This window comes from Acanthisitta chloris, unplaced genomic scaffold (assembly GCF_000695815.1).
Source record: "Acanthisitta chloris isolate BGI_N310 unplaced genomic scaffold, ASM69581v1 scaffold32115, whole genome shotgun sequence".
NCBI classification, from domain to species: Eukaryota; Metazoa; Chordata; class Aves; order Passeriformes; family Acanthisittidae; genus Acanthisitta; species Acanthisitta chloris.
The window spans coordinates 2,243-20,506 of record NW_008673762.1 but is presented as its reverse complement, the minus strand read 5'-3'; the positions used below and the strand labels follow the sequence as shown (position 1 = coordinate 20,506).

The 18,264-nt window shown below is 41.1% G+C and overlaps 1 protein-coding gene across 1 annotated transcript in view; it reads left to right on the top strand.

The window, feature by feature from the left end:
• LOC103802581 (collagen alpha-4(IV) chain-like) overlaps positions 1 to 16,860 on the top strand; it is a 19,324-nt gene extending 2,464 nt beyond the window's left edge. Inside the window, exons 4-17 of the mRNA XM_009075066.1 lie at positions 56 to 119; positions 1,047 to 1,154; positions 1,477 to 1,584; positions 5,808 to 5,879; positions 6,669 to 6,797; positions 8,572 to 8,679; positions 9,162 to 9,317; positions 9,920 to 10,020; positions 10,325 to 10,340; positions 11,689 to 11,820; positions 12,442 to 12,558; positions 13,739 to 13,927; positions 15,737 to 16,023; positions 16,597 to 16,860. Of these exons, the coding sequence (XP_009073314.1) occupies positions 56 to 119; positions 1,047 to 1,154; positions 1,477 to 1,584; positions 5,808 to 5,879; positions 6,669 to 6,797; positions 8,572 to 8,679; positions 9,162 to 9,317; positions 9,920 to 10,020; positions 10,325 to 10,340; positions 11,689 to 11,820; positions 12,442 to 12,558; positions 13,739 to 13,927; positions 15,737 to 16,023; positions 16,597 to 16,860 (1,851 nt within the window). The remainder of the gene's footprint in view (positions 1 to 55; positions 120 to 1,046; positions 1,155 to 1,476; positions 1,585 to 5,807; positions 5,880 to 6,668; positions 6,798 to 8,571; positions 8,680 to 9,161; positions 9,318 to 9,919; positions 10,021 to 10,324; positions 10,341 to 11,688; positions 11,821 to 12,441; positions 12,559 to 13,738; positions 13,928 to 15,736; positions 16,024 to 16,596) is intronic.
• The last annotated feature ends 1,404 nt before the right edge of the window (positions 16,861 to 18,264 follow it).

The window sequence follows — 18,264 nt, the reverse complement described above, 5'->3', positions numbered from 1 at the left end:
TCCTGCTGCACATATCATATGTCCAAAATTTTGTATTTCTTTTCTTCAATATCAGGGTGATGTTGGCTTACCAGGAATTCCTGGAAATCCAGGACTGACTGGCCCAAAAGGATGTAAAGGTAATGAGTTTATATAACATCCTTTGAAAAGGGCAATATTGGTCAGATGCATGTGCAATAGATGGGGAGGACTCACTAGAAAATGTCCACTTCTGTCCTGTTTTCTCTTAAAACATGAATGGAATTACAAACAAGTGTGACTTACCTGAAGGCAAAAATAGTGTGTCACTATATTTGCGGAAAGTTTGTCAAATCAAATAAGAGAGAATGCAATCAGAAACTCTAAATAAGAGAAAATGCAATCAGGGTGAACTCTCAGAATTTGCACGTGCCAGAACAATCTTCATTCCGTGCTCTCTCAGTCCCTTTTATAGCTGTTAATATCTGGTAGTAAATTTTCTGATCTTACAAAACTGTCAGCTTTGGCTCTGTGGATGAAAAGGATACTTGTCTAAAATGAAAGTCATTGTACCTCAACAGGCAAGAGAGGTGACCCAACTCTTCTGCTTGGCACACACGGTCGAAAAGGGCCTCGTGGAGATCCAGGATTACCAGGTACCTCTGTCTGAGTGAAACAAGAATTGGACTTCACTTATTTTCTCTAAGTTTTCTGTGCATACTGAGCAGTTCTGTAGGGATGAGCCCAGGGATTGAAGAAGCATCACAATGTGCAATACAGCTGGCATGAGCACAGGAGGTGAACTCTCTTGCTGTCTAGTGCAGCACTGATGGACTCACCAACACTGGCTAGAATCAAACTCTCTCGTTGTGGCAATTTCTGCTGTGTCAGGAATTACCAGTGAGGTCTGCACAGCTCACATTGCTCACAGACTTGTACAGGGATCTGAAGGATTTTAATAAGATTCTCTTTCTACTTCATAAACTCCTTACTAAAATTTTATATTTTTTAACCTATCATGAAATGAAGAATGGGGAGCTTCAAACAAATAATGCTAGATTACTTTTTTCTTTTTTTTTTTCTTTAAGGGCTCTGTGGATTCCCAGGGGAGAAAGGTTTCCCAGGTATCCAAGGACAGCCTGGAAGGCCAGGTTCCAAGGGTGACCCTGGATACCCAGGAATACCTGGATTACCAGGTAATGCCAAAGTTTAAAAAATAGTGCCATGTAATAGCTCAAAAGAGATATGAGGAGTTGAGGAGGCATCACTTGGAGGAGGCTAGAGAAATAGGAAATCATAGGGTGTATTGAGAGCTATTTCTGTACCTGGAGACAGCAGCAGTTGTGTGCTTAGTCTCAGAGAGCAACATCCATCAGTTCTTTGTGCATCCCCAAACACTTCCAGGTACTGCTGATTAATGCAATGTGCTGCATAGCATGGGGGGAAAAATCAGCAGTTTAATAGACTTGCATATTCACAGATTGATTATTTCCCCCCCCACCCCCCCCCCCCCCCCAGGAGCTGCAGGTCCTCAGGGACTGCCAGGAGAACCTGGAGAGAAAGGGAAACAAGGAATTTTGGGACCTCCAGGATTGCAAGGGTTACCTGGATCCCAAGGCAGAAAAGGTAAGTAGTTCTAGTTGTAATGTAACAATACCAGACATAAATACCCTTTTGGCAGTGAAAATGGGTGTGACTGTGATTTGGATCCTATGGTCTCATAAGCTACTAGAAGAATTCAGCCAGTTCCTATTACCTGTGAAAAGTAACACAAATGCTGCAATATAAAATGAGTAAGGAGGAAGGTAGGAAGAGTCTTGCTCAGCTGATGTAACTGATAGCAGCACTTAAGGGAAGAGAAAGGAGTTTGCAGTAATTCAGTTGTTTCAATTTCACTCCAGTTCTGCTGTGTTCTACCTTTTCACCATGGAGTGCCACTGTTACTCCACAAACCCAGCAGACTGCTAGGGACACTTTTGTCTTGCAAATTTGTTTTAACACATTCTGATAACACGAGTTCATTTTTACTGTTGATTTTCTTGATGAGTTCTTTTCTCCCAAAAGTGATTTTTGCTGGATTTAATATAGAAGTGTTTCCTCCAAATCCTAATTTCCACTTCTCACAATGATTATTGTCTTTAGATTGAACAGTAGTTCATCTATACAGTGGTTTTTGTTGGAGAACTTTATTACCTTTTACTATGCTCAGAACTGAAATTGCAAGCTACATTAATCTTTCATAAAGAAAGTTATCAACTCTGTATTATGTATCCTCTTTCTGTTATGTGCTTCATAATCAGTTCCCAAAGAGGAAGAATATTAGTGGCCCATACACAGAAATCACAGTAAAGTAACACTTGGGGCTATGCTAAATGGTTAGAGAGGACAATAGATTCACTTTTTCAAGTTCAGCCTAAGGAAAATTTGAGGTTGTTTCTTGTAAACTACTGAAAATTTGAATGAAAAATGGAAAGAGTTTATGATTGCCTGCAGTATTAAATAAGTGCTGCTGATTTAAACTGTCATGACAGATTCCTTGCTGCTGCATAATGTGCAAGGAACATTTCAGTGTTGCAAACAATATTTGCTGTAATAAAGGCAGTACCAGGGATGTCTGAATTGAAAGAGGTAAAAAAAAAAAACAACCCCCAAAAGTGTTCTTCTGCTGAAAACTTCATAGCAGATGGACTTTGAGGCCTTGAGCAACCTGATCTCATGAGGAGGTGTCCCTGCCCAGGGCAGGGGTTGGGACTAGATGATCTGTAAGGTCCATTCCAACCCTTAAATGATTCTGTGACTCTTTCCATCTTGTCATAAGTGGCAAGACACTTTTCTATACTGTGCAGAAGTTATCCTGAGTCCTGCACAGGAGCATAAATTAACACACATGCACTGCAGAGGGAAAAGTTCAGTTCCAAATGGCAATTCATTAGAGACCACATTGCCTCCTAAGCCTGAGGATTCTATATATTGCCAGCATAGTTGAAAAGAAGTTTAACACCATGGAAAGTACAACCAGTAATGAAAACTGAAGGATATTCATATTCCAATTCCATTGGAGAATAGAGATCTTAGTGCTGTTTTCAGTAAGTGCTGTTGGAGCAGAAGTGAAATGGCTAATTGGCTGTTCATAGCTAAGGACACAAACTTGTTAGTCTCTTTGGTTCCCATTTACATTAAAGGTTTTGTGCCATGAGAACTTTTAGATTTAAAATAAAAGTAGTTAAACAGCATCTACCAAAGCATAATCACTTTTTCTTTATTACAGTAGTTTTACTAGTTAAGGGCTTAGTCTGGCAAGCCTTAGTTGTGTGAGTAATCCTTGATGGAGCAAATAACATTAAGAACATCAGCAGAATGACTTGTATAAGTAGAAGCTGAATTGGGCTGTGCAAGACAGAAACAGCAGTTCACACATAGGTCAGCCAATTCAGCTGTACCTAGAAATATGGGACTGCAGCAATCCAAAAATCTAGAATTACAAGTGCTGATATTATAATGGATTGTTGGCAAATGTGTCAGAAATTCCCTGGAAAGCAAGTAAACCAAGCCATCCATCTTGCCTGAATGAGCCAAAGATCAAAAAAAGTTTTAACTGGTGACCTGGAGGCCAAAATTAGTTAGGAGTTAATAATAATTTTGAAATACCACTGTTAAATTCCCCAAATTCAACTCTTAGATAAATTTGAAAATGGGAATATGTCCAGAGCACAAGGAGGCTACAGAAAGCAGGGCTGAAACTTAGACTGTCATGAAAAGTTAAAGAACACTTAATTAAGGGCATAGAAGATATTACAGGTTGGATTACTAGTATCCCATATAAGAAAGTAGATTACATAGAGAGTATATTATCAATGTCTTGCAGGTTTTCAGTCTATCTTCTGGACTTCAAATTTTTCCAAACTGGTGTTTGCTACAGCCTCTGGGGTGGATTTTTTTTCCCTTTAAATTCATTCTTTGTTAAATTTTCACTAAAATAATTCAACAGTTTCTGAGAACAAAGCTAAGTGATTCTGATTTTTGCTGCACTTGTTTAGCAAAAATAAACAAAGCACTAGAGCTCTCTTTCTCAGATGATCCATCTTTGAATTAGGGACCTTTAAATTTGTCAGGCAAAGCAGTTGATGAAGGGCATTTGTGTTGCTGTTCCTACAGCAATTTATCTCTGCCAAAAATTCACCAGTTTGTAAACTTTAAAAAAACAAATCCGTTCATAAGTGCTTAAGAAGAGCGATGAATTCTCCCAAGGTTCATGCTATGGCTATATAGCAGATTGGTGTGCTGCAGGACCTGCTGGGATCAAGCACAGGCAATGAAACAGAGAATCTGCATATCAGAATCTTGGAATTTTAGGGCTGGAATGGACCTCAGAGATCATCCAGCCCCAACCCCTGCCCTGGGCAGGGACACCTCCCACCAGAGCAGGTTGCTCAAGGCTCATCCAACCTGGCTGTGAACACTGCCAGGGTTGGGGCAGCCACAGCCTCCCTGGGCAACCACCCCCACAGGAAACGAGTTTTTCCTAATATCTAGCCTAAATTTCCCCTCCTTCAACATGAACCCATTACCCCTTCTCCTATCACATCTTCTACGCCAGGAAGTAGCTAAACGGGGAAAAGGAGACAAAGAGAAATAATAATTATTCAGACATGTGGGAAAAGAAACACTGCACCTGAACAGGGAATCCTGCATGGCAGGTAGGGGAGTTGGTGGGTAGGGAAATGAGGCAGAGATGAGCAGCAGAGGTGGAACAGACACAGGAAAAGGCACTGACAGTATTGTGGAACATCTTGATAGCAAGAGGCTTCCCAAATCTGTTTCTCTATCTGAAACCTGTTACCACATGAGCCATCAGCTCTGCCAGTTCTGTTCCTGTCACCAGGTGACAGACTGCTCTCTCTGCATTTAATAAGTGCACATTTTCACATTTGATAGTTTATCTATACAACATAGGGAACAATAAAGTGCTAATGACATGCAGATATTTTTACTCTCCATTGCAAACAACAAACACCATCTCAGATTAGTTCAACTTTTAAAAAAATGGATTCAGAAGTGCTGTCTATGTTTTTACTTAGTGTGTTTTAGCAATTAGCAAAAAAGCACAGATGATAAAGCTGAAGTTGATATCTGACTCCCACAGACACTCAGTTTGTGATCTGCTCATCTAGTGAACATCACTGCTCTCTATATTACCACGTGTCATCATAGGTCTCAATTACAGATTTGTTGTCTTCAAAGACTTTGTGCTGTTCACTTCAAAGGATTTTTATAATAGTGTGAGGCAAGGAAGTCTAGTTTTCTGTGGGAAACCTACCTGACCACAGAAAAGAAGCCAGGTGAAAATTTACCCTCTTTTTAGCACAGCTAGATTAAACTGCACTTCCATTTTGAACAGAAGCTGTAAAGAAGCTCCAACTTCACAGCTACTTTAGCTAGTGTCTGCATCCCTGTCATGGTCATGATCACACAGCCAAGGTAGGGCTAGTTAACCATGTGTAGCAGTTGCAGTCCAGCTACAGACACAAGCCTCACTATAAATTAGGCCATGTTGAGCTTCCTACTGCTGACTGCAGTATGGAAATACCTAGAAGATTAACTGGTATGTTTTCTGATTGCTGTGAAACTGTATTCGATGGCTGTTTTCAGATTTTTCACATTTTTCTTTCCTAAAAGCCTGATGGGATCCCACTCAGGTGGGATCTCATCTCCAGGTGCCAATAAGAATTAAATTCAGCAAATACCTTGTCTTGATCCAGAATGAGTTGTCAGACAAAAAGTGGCAGAATGTTTAATTGCGACTTTAAAGGAGTATTGTGGCACCAAGTCATGCCTGTAATACCTCTCAGGTCTTCCTGGACTGCCAGGACTGGATGGCTTGGATGGACTGAAAGGTCAAAAAGGTTCTGCAGGAGCTCCAGGTAAGGAAGAGAAATAGCTATGTGGAACAGAATGTCTCTTAAAGAACTCAATGTGCAAAGAGTGGTGCCTGTTATTTAGGTATTTACCTTGCCCAGAAGATATCATTAAGGCTCAGATTAAACTTCTGAACAGACTCTAAAGTATGCCTAATGACACACCTGCAGATATTTGTGGGGAAAACTTTCAAACTTCCATTACTCACATAGTTTTGTTGGAACGTTTCAAGGCTGTTTATAAAATTAAAATGTTCAGTGCAGATGATTCAAATGAGAGCCAAGTCTCCAAGATTTTTTATGTGTAGAAGATAAAACTAACAAATTAAAAGGAGACTTGTGAAATCCCAGCCCCATTAAAGTCCACGGGAGCTGTGCCACAAACTTCAGAGGAACATGGACTTCACTCCTGCTGATGGATTTGCAGCTTCCAAAAGGTGCTTTTGAAGCACTATTGAAAAAACAATGCTTACCATCTATCTAGAGATTACAAATATTTGCTGATAGAAAATTAAATTTAGCACCATCAGTCTACATTTCAAGTGACAGACAGTAATGACACCATATAAAATATTCCCTGAAGAGGAGCATTAAAGCAGAGAGATTCCTTTCTTTGAAAGAGATGAATTAGGGCCAGATTCAACAGAATTCTATCCAGCTTACAAGAGAGAACCAGGAAAAAACAGAACTAGGCAACCCTTGCAAGGAAGAACATCTGCAGCTGGTATTTCTATTCTGCACATCTGTATTTGTACTCACTGTAAGCTTTATGTACACAATTGTTTTCTTATAAAGGTCACAGTCAAACAGGGCCCCCAGGATACTCAGGAGAAACTGGACCAAAAGGAGACAGAGGTGAACCTGGATGGCCTGGGATTTCTATTCCAGGCTCCCCTGGAGAAAGGGGATTCCCAGGATTTCCAGGTAAAAAGGGATTTTCTTCTTAGTACTGCCCTGCAGAGTTGAAATTAAGCTCATACAGGCTCTTACCCTGGTTGATATGAACATGAATAGATACCCAGAAGATTACTTCCCAAAAACATTTCTGTTGCAATAACATGTTGATGTTTCCTGAGCAGAGATCCCAGAATTTCTTGTTTATTATGTTACAGGAGAAGAAAGAACAGAAATAGAAAATTATGGACTTGGACAGGCTCAGGGAACTGCTAGGTAGAGTTACCTCTTGGGAAGAAATTCCTGAAGAAAAGGAGTGCAGGAGTTCTGGTAGTCACAGAACTACAGTAAATCTACCAACTGTTCTGATGTAAATGCAAGATGGAACTGCAGCACGAGATTCCTGTGTTTATTTAAGAGCTTGGTGATATGGGAATTGCATAGAAATAGGAAAAGGCAAGTGTTGGAGGAAGGGCCACAGAGAAAGTCAAGAGACTGGAGCACTTGTCCTGAGGAGAAGTTGAGGGAGGGGGAATTGCTTAGCCCCCAGAAGAGAAGGCACAGGGGGGAAGTACCTGATGGGAAGGACATGGAGATAGTTTCTTTATAGTGGTATCCAGTGACAGGACAAGAGGTAATGGGCACAAACTGCTATACAGGAAATTCTACATAAATACAAAGGAAAGTTTTGGTTTTCCAGTGAAGGTAATTGAATACTCAAAACAAGTTTCCAGGGGAAGTTATGAAGTGTCTGTCACTGGAGGTACTCAAACCCCAGCTGGACTGAGTCCTAGGCAACCTGCTCCAGCTGATCCTGCTTGGAGGGGAGGGTTAGACTACAAAGTCTCCAGAGATTCACTCTGAAGTGACATTAGGTTTAGCTGCCAAACCTTGCCACAGTGTCATCTAACACAGGAAAAACAGCAGTAGGGAAATTCTGGTGAAGTGAATTAATCTGAGACAAAGACATGGTGACTTTTTTCGGTCCGGTTACAATTTGTGGTCTGGGGGAGTCAAAGAATGTTGCTATTGAGATAAAAAAGAAAAAGTTTGATGTATTAACACTGCTAGACATAGGCTGGGCAAGGCCTTTCATGGTACACTGTGAGCAGTTTTGACAAATTAGGAAGAACTCAGTGAAAGGTAAGTGGAAGGGTGGGGTTGAAAACAAGACTGAAAAAACTAGATTTGGGGGGTTTTTTTTAGAAAAGAGAAGGCAACAGAGTACAACACGTGTTAACAAGCTGCAACTGTTCAAAAATGTTGTGCAGAGAGTGGTAACCTGTAACTCATTCTGCCTGTCACATGCAAGGGCACTAAGGTCTTGGTTTGCAAAAATTCAGATTACAAATTGGGGGGGGGGGGGGGGAGAAGCATTTAAAGCTAGTAAATTAATCTTTTTCACTGAGGTTTTTAGGAATCAGCTGAACTTCCTTTAGCTAGGAACAATGTGTGAATACTTCTCCTGGCCCAGAGAGATGATTTCCTAGTCCCCATTGTTACCATTTCTCCCATTGCTGGAGTTCAGGAGAAGGCAGCTGTTTGTGGCAATGTGCCCTTGTGTGATGGAGCATTCTTTAGGTTACACAGATTTTATGGGAAGAATTCAAAATTTAAAAAAACAAACCCCTCCACAAATATTTTTACTTTGATGGGATGTCTTAATTCCCCTGATCACTGTATGCTCAGTGTACAAGTGAGACCTTACATTACCTCCATGACTTCACATGTCCCTTACTTAGCAACTTCTGTCTAATCTAGAGAAAGCTCAGATTTTTGATTCTTTTAAAATGTGACCCCACAGGCAGAAGAGGACCTGTTGGACCCACTGGACCTATGGGAAGACCTCCTGATAGTGCATCTCCTGGTCCTCCAGGTGATCAAGGACCACCTGGTATAGATGGCATCAGAGGTATTACAATTAAAAATACCAATTTTCATCAGATAAAAAGCCCCCGAGGCCACTAGGAATCACAGGGTTGCTGTGTGTGGGGCAATGTAGAAAAGTGCATAGGGAACAAAGAAACCATCAGCACCTCAGTGAATGCAGAGAAGTGAACACTGGATAAAATACAGATCTCCAGATTAAACAATGCTGTAATAAACATATCAAATATAGAGAAACAGTGTCTCAATACATGTCCCACTAACTTGCAGCACTTTGCTTGCACAGAATCTAAATAACTTTGGGAGCTATTCCTAGTATTGTCTTCCTCACAAAGCCTTGGACAAAGGCTAATGCTAATATTTCCAAAAACATGCAAGGGCTGTCCTACATCCTATGAAAAAAAAAAACCCCCAAAATCTAAAGTAAAAAACCCAACAGTGGAATGTGGCTGGTTTTAGATGTTTATACTTTGTGCATCTATTAAGAGTAAAGTTCTTTTACCATAGGTCATCCTGGGAATCCTGGTCCTCCTGGAGACACTATCTTTGTGCAAGGAGATCCAGGTGATATTGGCATTCGAGGGGCTCCAGGTAATCGTGGGCAGCGAGGACAGCAAGGAGCCAGAGGTCCTTCAGGGAACCAAGGAAGAGAAGGCCCAAAGGGTATGATCTGAGACCACTGTACATTTATGCCCAGCCCCATGCAACTGAGCATTGTGCCCAGGGGATTGTCACTGGAGATTGATCCAGGCAGAAGGGCTGATCCATAGCTCTTCCCAGTGACCTACAGATAAGATAGGGTTGGGGTAGAAGGTGAGAACAGAGACAGATTCACATTCCAACAACTTGCAGGAAAGTCCCCAACAAATCTGAGAATGAGGCAGTAAAACTTTCAAGTCTGCCAGATAAAGCAAACCTTGAACTCTCTGCAAGAGTCTTGAAAAAACGTGGGAGACACAGATGTGTTTGAACTAACACAGAGTCTCACATCTGCCCCGTATCAATAAGTTTTGGGCTTTCAACAGATTCTCTAGTTTGAAAACAGGTATCTAGATACTCTGCTTCTTCCACCCACTGGAGAAAAAATCCCATCTACCCCAATCTCTGGGGAAAGAAAGGGAGTAAATTTTAATTCAGCTCAAGACCAGAGAGAGAAGACAAAATGTGCATTTCTTTCTGGGACACAACGGAGCTGAGGTGTCCCAAGCATTTTTTGTTACTCAAGCAGCCAGACTTCATTTTATTTATTTTTGTTTTCTTTCCAGGTCCTATGGGAATCCAAGGCCCACAGGGTCCACATGGTGCTACAGGAGAACCAGGAGACCAAGGATTTCAAGGAAGACCTGGTCCCAGAGGTCCCACAGGTATTTATGAACCTGTTGCTCATTGTCACTCAACAGTAACTCTGATCTTTCTATTAATATATAATCATACTAACATTGACTTGCATACAGACAATTTAAACAACCTCGAAAAAAACCCCCACAACTGCCAATTTAACTGATTTCTCATTTGAGTTGTGTAAAAATTTCTGAACTATGTATTTGTTTCTCATGTCACCTCATGTAAGTGATTTCAGATCTCATTCCATTCTTTGCTCTAATTTACATGCCTGAAACTTGCTTCCACCTGCACCACAATGGCCACAATCTGCTTCCCATTTTTCAAACCCTTCAGGTTTCATAGGTAAGTTCATGACTATTGATTATTGTTCTTTTCATGGGAGCTCCCTTATGTAGAGATGCATTCCATTCTTAGTAAGGTATTCTTGGCGTGACTGCAAGTAGTAGCTAGGATGTTAATCAGATTTGTAAAACACACTTGTTTCTAATTGTTATTTTGATTTTTTGGTTTTCACACAAAATGCTTTCTGACCAAAAATTTACCAAAAGCACTGCATTACTACAAACACTGACCTCTTCCTATGACTACATTTTGTTCCAAAATGCAATAGGTCCCAGTAACTTTCAACATATAAAATGTGTCTATGCTGTATTTTTTTTAAGTTATACTTATTTTAACTGGCTATTCTGGCCTAGCTTTTTTTGCCTAATTATTGACAGATTTGCAGCAATAAAATAGGCAAAATACAGTATATCTTCACATGTACTATGATGTCTGCACTGAAGCTGGGTAGACTGTAGGCTTTAACTTGACTTGGTTTTGGGCATATTAAGGCACAAATTGTACATCAGATATTTGAAACATGCAATCACAGAATTGTTTAGGTTGGAAAAGTTCTTTAAGAGCATCAAATTCAACCATTACCCAGCACTGCCAAGCCCACCACTAAACCATGTCCCTGAGAGCCTCATCTACACATCTCTTCAATACCTCCAGGGCTGGTGACTCCACCAGTTCCCTGGGCAGTCTGTTCCAATGCTTGACGATCCTTTGCGTGAAGAAATATTTCCTAATATATAATATAATTCTCCCCTGGTGCAACCTGAGGCTGTTTCCTCATGTTACTTGGGAGAAGAGACTTGCTACAAGCTTCCTTTCAGGTAGTTGTAGAGAGTGATAAGGTACCCCTGAGGCTCCTTTTCTCCACCTCACTCAGCTTCTCTTCATCAGACTTATGCTCCACACCCTTCGCCAGCTCCACTGCCCTTCCATGGACCTGCTCCAGCACCTCAATGTCTTTCTTGTAATGAGGGGCCCAGAACTGAGCACAGGATTCAAAGTGCAGCCTCACCAGTGCTGAGTACAGAGGAACTATCACTCCTGGTCCTTCTGGCCACACTGTTGCTGACACAGGCCATGATGCACTTGCCCACCTGGGCAAAGATCACATATCACCTAGCATACACTTGCTAACACTGCCTTGCCATACTGTTAAATGCTGTGCCAAAGGACTAGGAGTAAAATTAAAAGCAGTGAGACTCAATAATTCAAGATTTAAAAATACTGAATTTGGTATTCTAGTATACTCTTGAATACCAAAAATGCCTAATGTTTATCTTGACTTTTCGCTATGAACCAAAAGCTGTTGGAGCTATTAACCTTCCAAACTACTTTCCATTACACATTCTAGGTGACCCTGGTGAACCAGGAAAAGTAGATGATTCATGCCCTACAATCCCAGGGCCTCCTGGGGAAGCAGGGCAAAGAGGAGAGGATGGCTCTGCAGGACTCCCAGGGCCAATAGGCCACCCTGGATCCCAAGGTAGGCTCATGTTTTGAAAGCTTGGATGTCTATTTCAACCATTCAGACAACAGATTGAAAGGGGTCACAATGTCAATGTCATTTCTCTGTGTCCCTGTCTCTCCCCTTAAACACTTAACAGTCTCCAGAAACATGCAGTGGGCTGGTTAATGCTGAGGAGGGTGGATAAATGCAGCTGAACACAGACCCTCCCTGTTCCCTGAGTACTTTAATACATCTGTTACTTCAAGGGGGTTCACTGTGTTCAAGGGCTTTGCTGAGTTGGGTTCTAAAAGATGAGAGCCTGGCACAGGGTGAGTTATAGCTCATTATGTGGGACAGATCCCAATGGCAGTTCCACAAGAGACATGATAATGTTTGCTAGTGAGGGCTTTGATTTCAACTCTAAATCACACAAGTTGTGTAGAGAGGAAGTAAAACCTTCTGAGGAGCTGCTGTTACTAAAGTCATGCCTCTGAGCTACTGCTGTGTTCACAGGGTAAATTGTGAAGAGAATTCCCAACAGAAAGCAGTTCTGCACCTCCCTGTCCTAGTGTCTGTTCTGCTGACTTTGTGTTTGGACAAGGTATAACCTTAAATACAGCCACATGAAGGACAAGCACATACTTTGTATTTATCTAGGGAGAAAAGGTGAAGAAGGGTCATGTGGCCTACCAGGTCAAGATGGTTTACCTGGGGCACCTGGACCACCAGGTGACCAAGGGAGCATAGGAGAGCAAGGATACGCTGGGCCACAAGGTAAGAATGCAACGTGACTTTGGGGGAGAGATGTGTGAGATAATCTCTAGACCAAGTTTTCTCTCTGCTCCCTCAATTCACACATGGATACATCCACCTCTAGCCTGAGATTCCATGACACAAGCACTGATAGTGACATTTGTGAATGATTTCATAACAAGACCTATTGGAAGAAAATTTATCTCAGCATCCATTATTAACCAGAAAGGCAATTAGCCACCCTTGCTCAGACAGCATATATCAGTAGGCATGCATCTCTGAGTCAGGGCTAATGGGACAACTGTCTGGGACTAATTAAAATTGTACTTTAACTGTGACTGCTCTGGAATAAATTAAGGGTTTAATATGTATGTGAGGCAGGGGCATTGACTGTTACTGCAAGATTCAAATTCAGTCCGGACGAGTCATCCTAGTGAGTCTGAGAAATCATCATCACCCACCTCAGTTCTCTTCTTAATCCACACAGCACAAGACAGAGACACAAGACAAAAGCCAACTGCCAAGGACTCAGGAGCAATCTACTTCACTTCTATCCCACAGCAAGGATGACATAAGTCTCCTGGTGTCTTTATTGTCCATGACAGCCTGGGAAGTTGTATTATGTTCAGTCAGGAACTCATTGAACACTTAACACATAGCTAGTGTGAAGTTTTACTAGATTTTCTGTTGGAGAATGGCTAAGAGAGCGGGGACATCGTCCTGGGAATGCACCTGGGGAAGGCTAAAAAGAGCAAGGACACAGTCCTGGGAACGCACCTGGGAATGCAGTGTACAAGCAAGGCTCTGGAGATTGTAACTTATATATAGATAGGGAGTAACTCAGCTGGGCAGAAGGCAATTTAACTTGGCAGATGGCAGGGGCAAGTTGTCCTTGAGGGTGAGACAAACAAGTTTGAGGCAAACAGCTAAGAATGCAGCCAAGCCTGAGAAAGTAAGAGATAATCCTCACAGCTGTAACTGCAAGTAGGGAGAGTACCTGAGTGCTATCTTTAGAGCTTAGCCAGTTATAAATGATTGATAGTTATATGCTTGTCATGCATTGTATAAGAAAGAGCCTGTCGGACAATAAAGTTGGAGCTTGTTTTATCACTCACACTGAGTCAGCCGCTTGCTTTCCCGCACGGAACTTTCCCAGCAATTTTCTATAAGAAATTTCTTTTACCTTTCTTCTATGCATAAGGTCCACCTGGCCAGACTGGTATCCCAGGCCCACCAGGCCCCCAAATTAGATCTGCAAGTGGATTCTTGCTCGTCCTTCACAGTCAGTCGGACAGAGAACCACTCTGCCCACAGGGGATGCCAAAATTATGGACTGGGTATAGTTTGCTGTACCTGGAAGGACAAGAGAAAGCCCATAATCAAGATCTTGGTATGTATTGAAGTACATAATTGCTCTCCAGCTAAGGTCTAACGTGGTGTGATCTGTACAAAACAGACAAGTCACATGGAGCACACTACAGAATCATCAGTTACTTATTTTCTACAGACTCAGAACTAATTTATACTGCTTATTATGACCTTGGCCATGCTGCCCCGTTATGTGACCGATTTAAATGGCTTTCTGCTGCTATGCAATGGAATGAAAAAATATTTCTACCTCTAAGTAATTTTACCTAGAAGTTGGAGACATGAGTGGTTTATTTCACTTATCCCAGCGAGTCATTTTGGGCTGTCTTTGAAGTCACTGGAGAGATTTCCCTAGATCAGAAATCTCATTTGGCCACTCTGAAATAACTCCCTGGAGGATCTGCTCCTTTCTTACTGTAGAGACAGCTTGGGCAAAAGAGCTGGTTAAAGTAGGTAGTCACAGTTGGACAGGATCAGTAAGCCTTACCAGTAAAATCATGCACCATGTGTACAGCAGAATTCTGTGCTTTTAAGAGTCATAAGCTAATATTTTTCAGAAAGTCAAAGCCAAGTTTCTCCCAGTGACAGCTCCTTTTGGTGCCTTGGGTCATTTCTTCTATATCTTCTACCATTCTGACTAAAATTAGCTGTCTGAATAAGCTGCCTGAGAAACTGATTGGTGGCGATTTGCACAGAAAAAGTTCCCTAAATTCTTGTTGACTTGTTATACAAAGAGGCAGAGAAGTCTCTGAGGAGGAAAGATCAAGGACCTAATAAGCTGAACAAAAAAGAAGTGTTTAGAGGAGCAATAAAAGAGATATTTTTAGAACAGCAGTGATGTTTTAAAATGTTTTCACTATTGTGTGTTTGGCATTCCCCAGGAGAAACAGTTGCTAACAGAATGTCTCCTAACAGCAGTGAAAATAAGATTCAAAGAGAACAGAGTCCTTGTCTCTTGTGATTTTGGGAGGCATTTCCTTACTCAGGCTACTCCAGATCCTGTATTAGTATGGAAAGGAATATTATCAGTGATAAACCAAATTGGCTTCTCTACAGAAATGTTACATGTCTCTAATGAAGGTGTTTGGGTTTGGAGGCATGACAGAAATAGCTCTTCACACACAAAGTTCAAGGCAGAACTTTGTGAAGTGATTATTGTTAACTAAATAGGTCATCATAAAACTCCTCTAAATTCAGTTCTAGAAGGACTTCTCAAGTATGAACTATTCACTTCTTCATTCCCACTGCTGTCTGCCTGATGAGAGTTTTGCAGGATGGGCTCTACAAAATCCCTCACTCCTTTTATTTTACTGAGAGATTCTGTGAAACCTTTCTGGAAGGCAGTGGAATAGCTGCTGAGATTTCAGCCTAATGCACTGGTAGCAACGGCTTGTCACACTGTACAAAATTTTTCTCTTTATCAGCACTGGCATTTTGGTTTCTCACTGCTCCTAATGAGTTTGTAAATAGCTAATCTCCTTTCAAACCAGCCACCACCTCTTGCCTAATTTATTTTTCAGTGTTGGCATAGCTAAGAAATTTGTTATCATAACTGTTTCCCATGGTGACAAACTACACCATGATTAAATATTGGATTGTGACAAAACTATTATTGGTCAAAGGAAGATACTTCTTGGTAAAAACCTTTTTCTGTTTTCCACATGACTAGCCACTTTGGTAAAGGCCTCGGGAGGTTTAGGATCTGGGAATTACCTAACTCCTGTTAAGACATATAGTTTTGCAGCAGCATTGGCCAGAATATGTTCAACATAAGTTTTCAACTTACCTAGAAAGAAGTGTAGTAATTCACATCATTTGTTGTTGTTTTCAGGTCTGGCAGGATCTTGCCTCCCTGTGTTTAGTACCATGCCATTTGCCTACTGCAATATCAACCAAGTTTGTTACTATGCCAGCCGAAATGACAAGTCTTACTGGTTATCCAGCGCTGCTCCCTTACCGGTGACGCCGCTGTCCGAGGAAGAAATCCGACCATACATCAGCAGATGTGCTGTGTGTGAGGCCCCAGCACAGGCAGTGGCAATTCACAGCCAAGATCAGTCAATTCCTCCCTGCCCAGTGAACTGGAGGAGCCTTTGGATAGGATATTCTTTTTTGATGGTAAGAGTCTAGGCACATGGTCCTATAGATAAGTTTCTTTCATCCAGCTTTTGTACTCTAAAGGTTCAAAGATATTCTTTTTTAGCTAAGTAGTTAGCAAACATTGAAAAGGAATATTCAAGGCAAGGATTAGTTCCAAATTGCAGGACCTGGCTGTAGCTCTATATACTGAACTCACAGTTGTAAAATGACAAAGGTTTTGCTTCCTTGTCTGGAATAACAATGGGATTTTCGTGTACAAGACACACTTTTCAGAATTAGAGCTCCAGGTTTTTTTCTATGCCATCCTCAAATTAAATTTGCAGCATTTTGGGTAAGTGCATCATTTAGAATCAACCCAGACTACTCCTTCAGTTTGATAAACACCTGAAAAATAAGTGAGGTAGCTCTAGGCTTTTGAGATGAACTCATTCCAGAGCAAACTAATATTTTCCCCAGCAAAGGAAACTTAGTCCAATTTAAGATTACCAAAAACAGTACAGTTAAAAGCAAATAAAGTAAAAGAAGGACAGATGAACATAATTTACCTATTTTTCATGCAGAGTTCTCAAGTTGTGCCATTGTTCTTTTCAGCACACAGGATCTGGTGATCAGGGTGGTGGACAGTCCCTTATGTCACCTGGAAGTTGCCTGGAAGACTTCAGATCAGCACCATTCATTGAATGCCAGGGCCAGAGGGGAACATGCCAATTCTTTGCTAATGAATACAGTTTCTGGCTAACAACTGTGATACCTGAGCTGCAGTTTGCATCAGCTCCCCTGTCAGGAACTCTTAAAGAAGGCCAAGAGCAGAGGAAAAAAATCAGTAGATGCCAGGTATGCCTGAAGCATGGCTAACGAGCAACCCAGGACTGAACAGCTGGAGAGGGAGACTTGCATGGGATGAATAACATGCTCAAGGTTTAACCAGCAATTCATATTTGAAAGTGTTCCTCACTGTTCTCTTTGTTGGAATGGATAGGTAAGACTGAAGCTGAAGGATCTGTTGAGCCTCATCCATCTATGTACACACATCTACAGGTAGTAAAATCTAGTGTAAATTAATAAATTAAAAAAAAGATGAAACTCTGTCCCACTGGAGCCCAGTGCCACAATGTACAGGTAACAGAGTGAGCTTGGAGGGCTGAAGCAGGTGGACACTGTGCCTGTTGTGCAAGACAATGGATTTCCTGTTAGAAATGGATTTAGACTGGAAGAGGATGTGCATTTATCTGACCTACCATAAATATTTACCCATACTGATAGAGATGTGCAAACAGACAAATGTCAGAGCCCTGTAGCTGGATTTCCCAAGCAAAGGAAACTTGCAAGTGCTGTTTGTGAGGGAAGGGGAGAATGTAACTGTTTAAAAAATGTCTCATAATAAAAACAGTGAAGGGCAAAGTCTTTTACCATTGCAGGAGTGAATCAAACTGTCAGAGAACTGTTAATTGGGCTTTCATGAGCAACAAAAAATTGCAACTCCATTTAACAGCAGATTATGTAAGAAAATAAATTCAGCTGAGATACCAGAGCATTACAAAGCTCTATTTGTATTTACAATTAATTTCTATGAGCAGTTACACTAAATTATTAAGCTCCAAATAGCTGAAGAAACAAAGCAGTTTCTAATATTTATAGAAAAAAAACAGTGGCATGGTGATAAAATAGGTGAACTTATCTGATTGATGAATATCAGAAGTGTTAGGACAACAAATTTTGTTCCTTTTTTTTTGGCTGCTTTGTTTTTAAATACACCACCAAAAGAAGAACCATCACCTCTAAGACCCTTATGGAACGATAACTCTAGACATGCTTTGTAGTTTTTAAGCACTGATGAATAAAATGTTCATAAGCCAAAGCACTAATCACCTTTTGAAAATATTAAACCACATTTATACCTCCTTCATTCAGCCAGAGAAACCCAGAACTATTCAATGCATATTTGAATCATGGGGAAACAGCTGAAAACACAGACTGCAAATGGAGAATCCATCATGTGTTGAAGGGCCACAAATGCTCCTTTTACCACTTAAATAAGTTACATTTTACAAGAATGGAATCAAATGCTTTTTCCAGCACTTTTCATTTCAATTTGTGTTCACGAAGGTGCCCCTAGCAAAAGGATTTTCAGGGAAACTGCAATCCTCATCCAAGAGTCCTAATTCAAAGCAAAGTCCCTCTGAGGCCATCACGAGTACAACAGGCTGATCAGCCAATTTAAGAGCTGGATACACAAACTCAAAGAGCAGGAAAGACAGA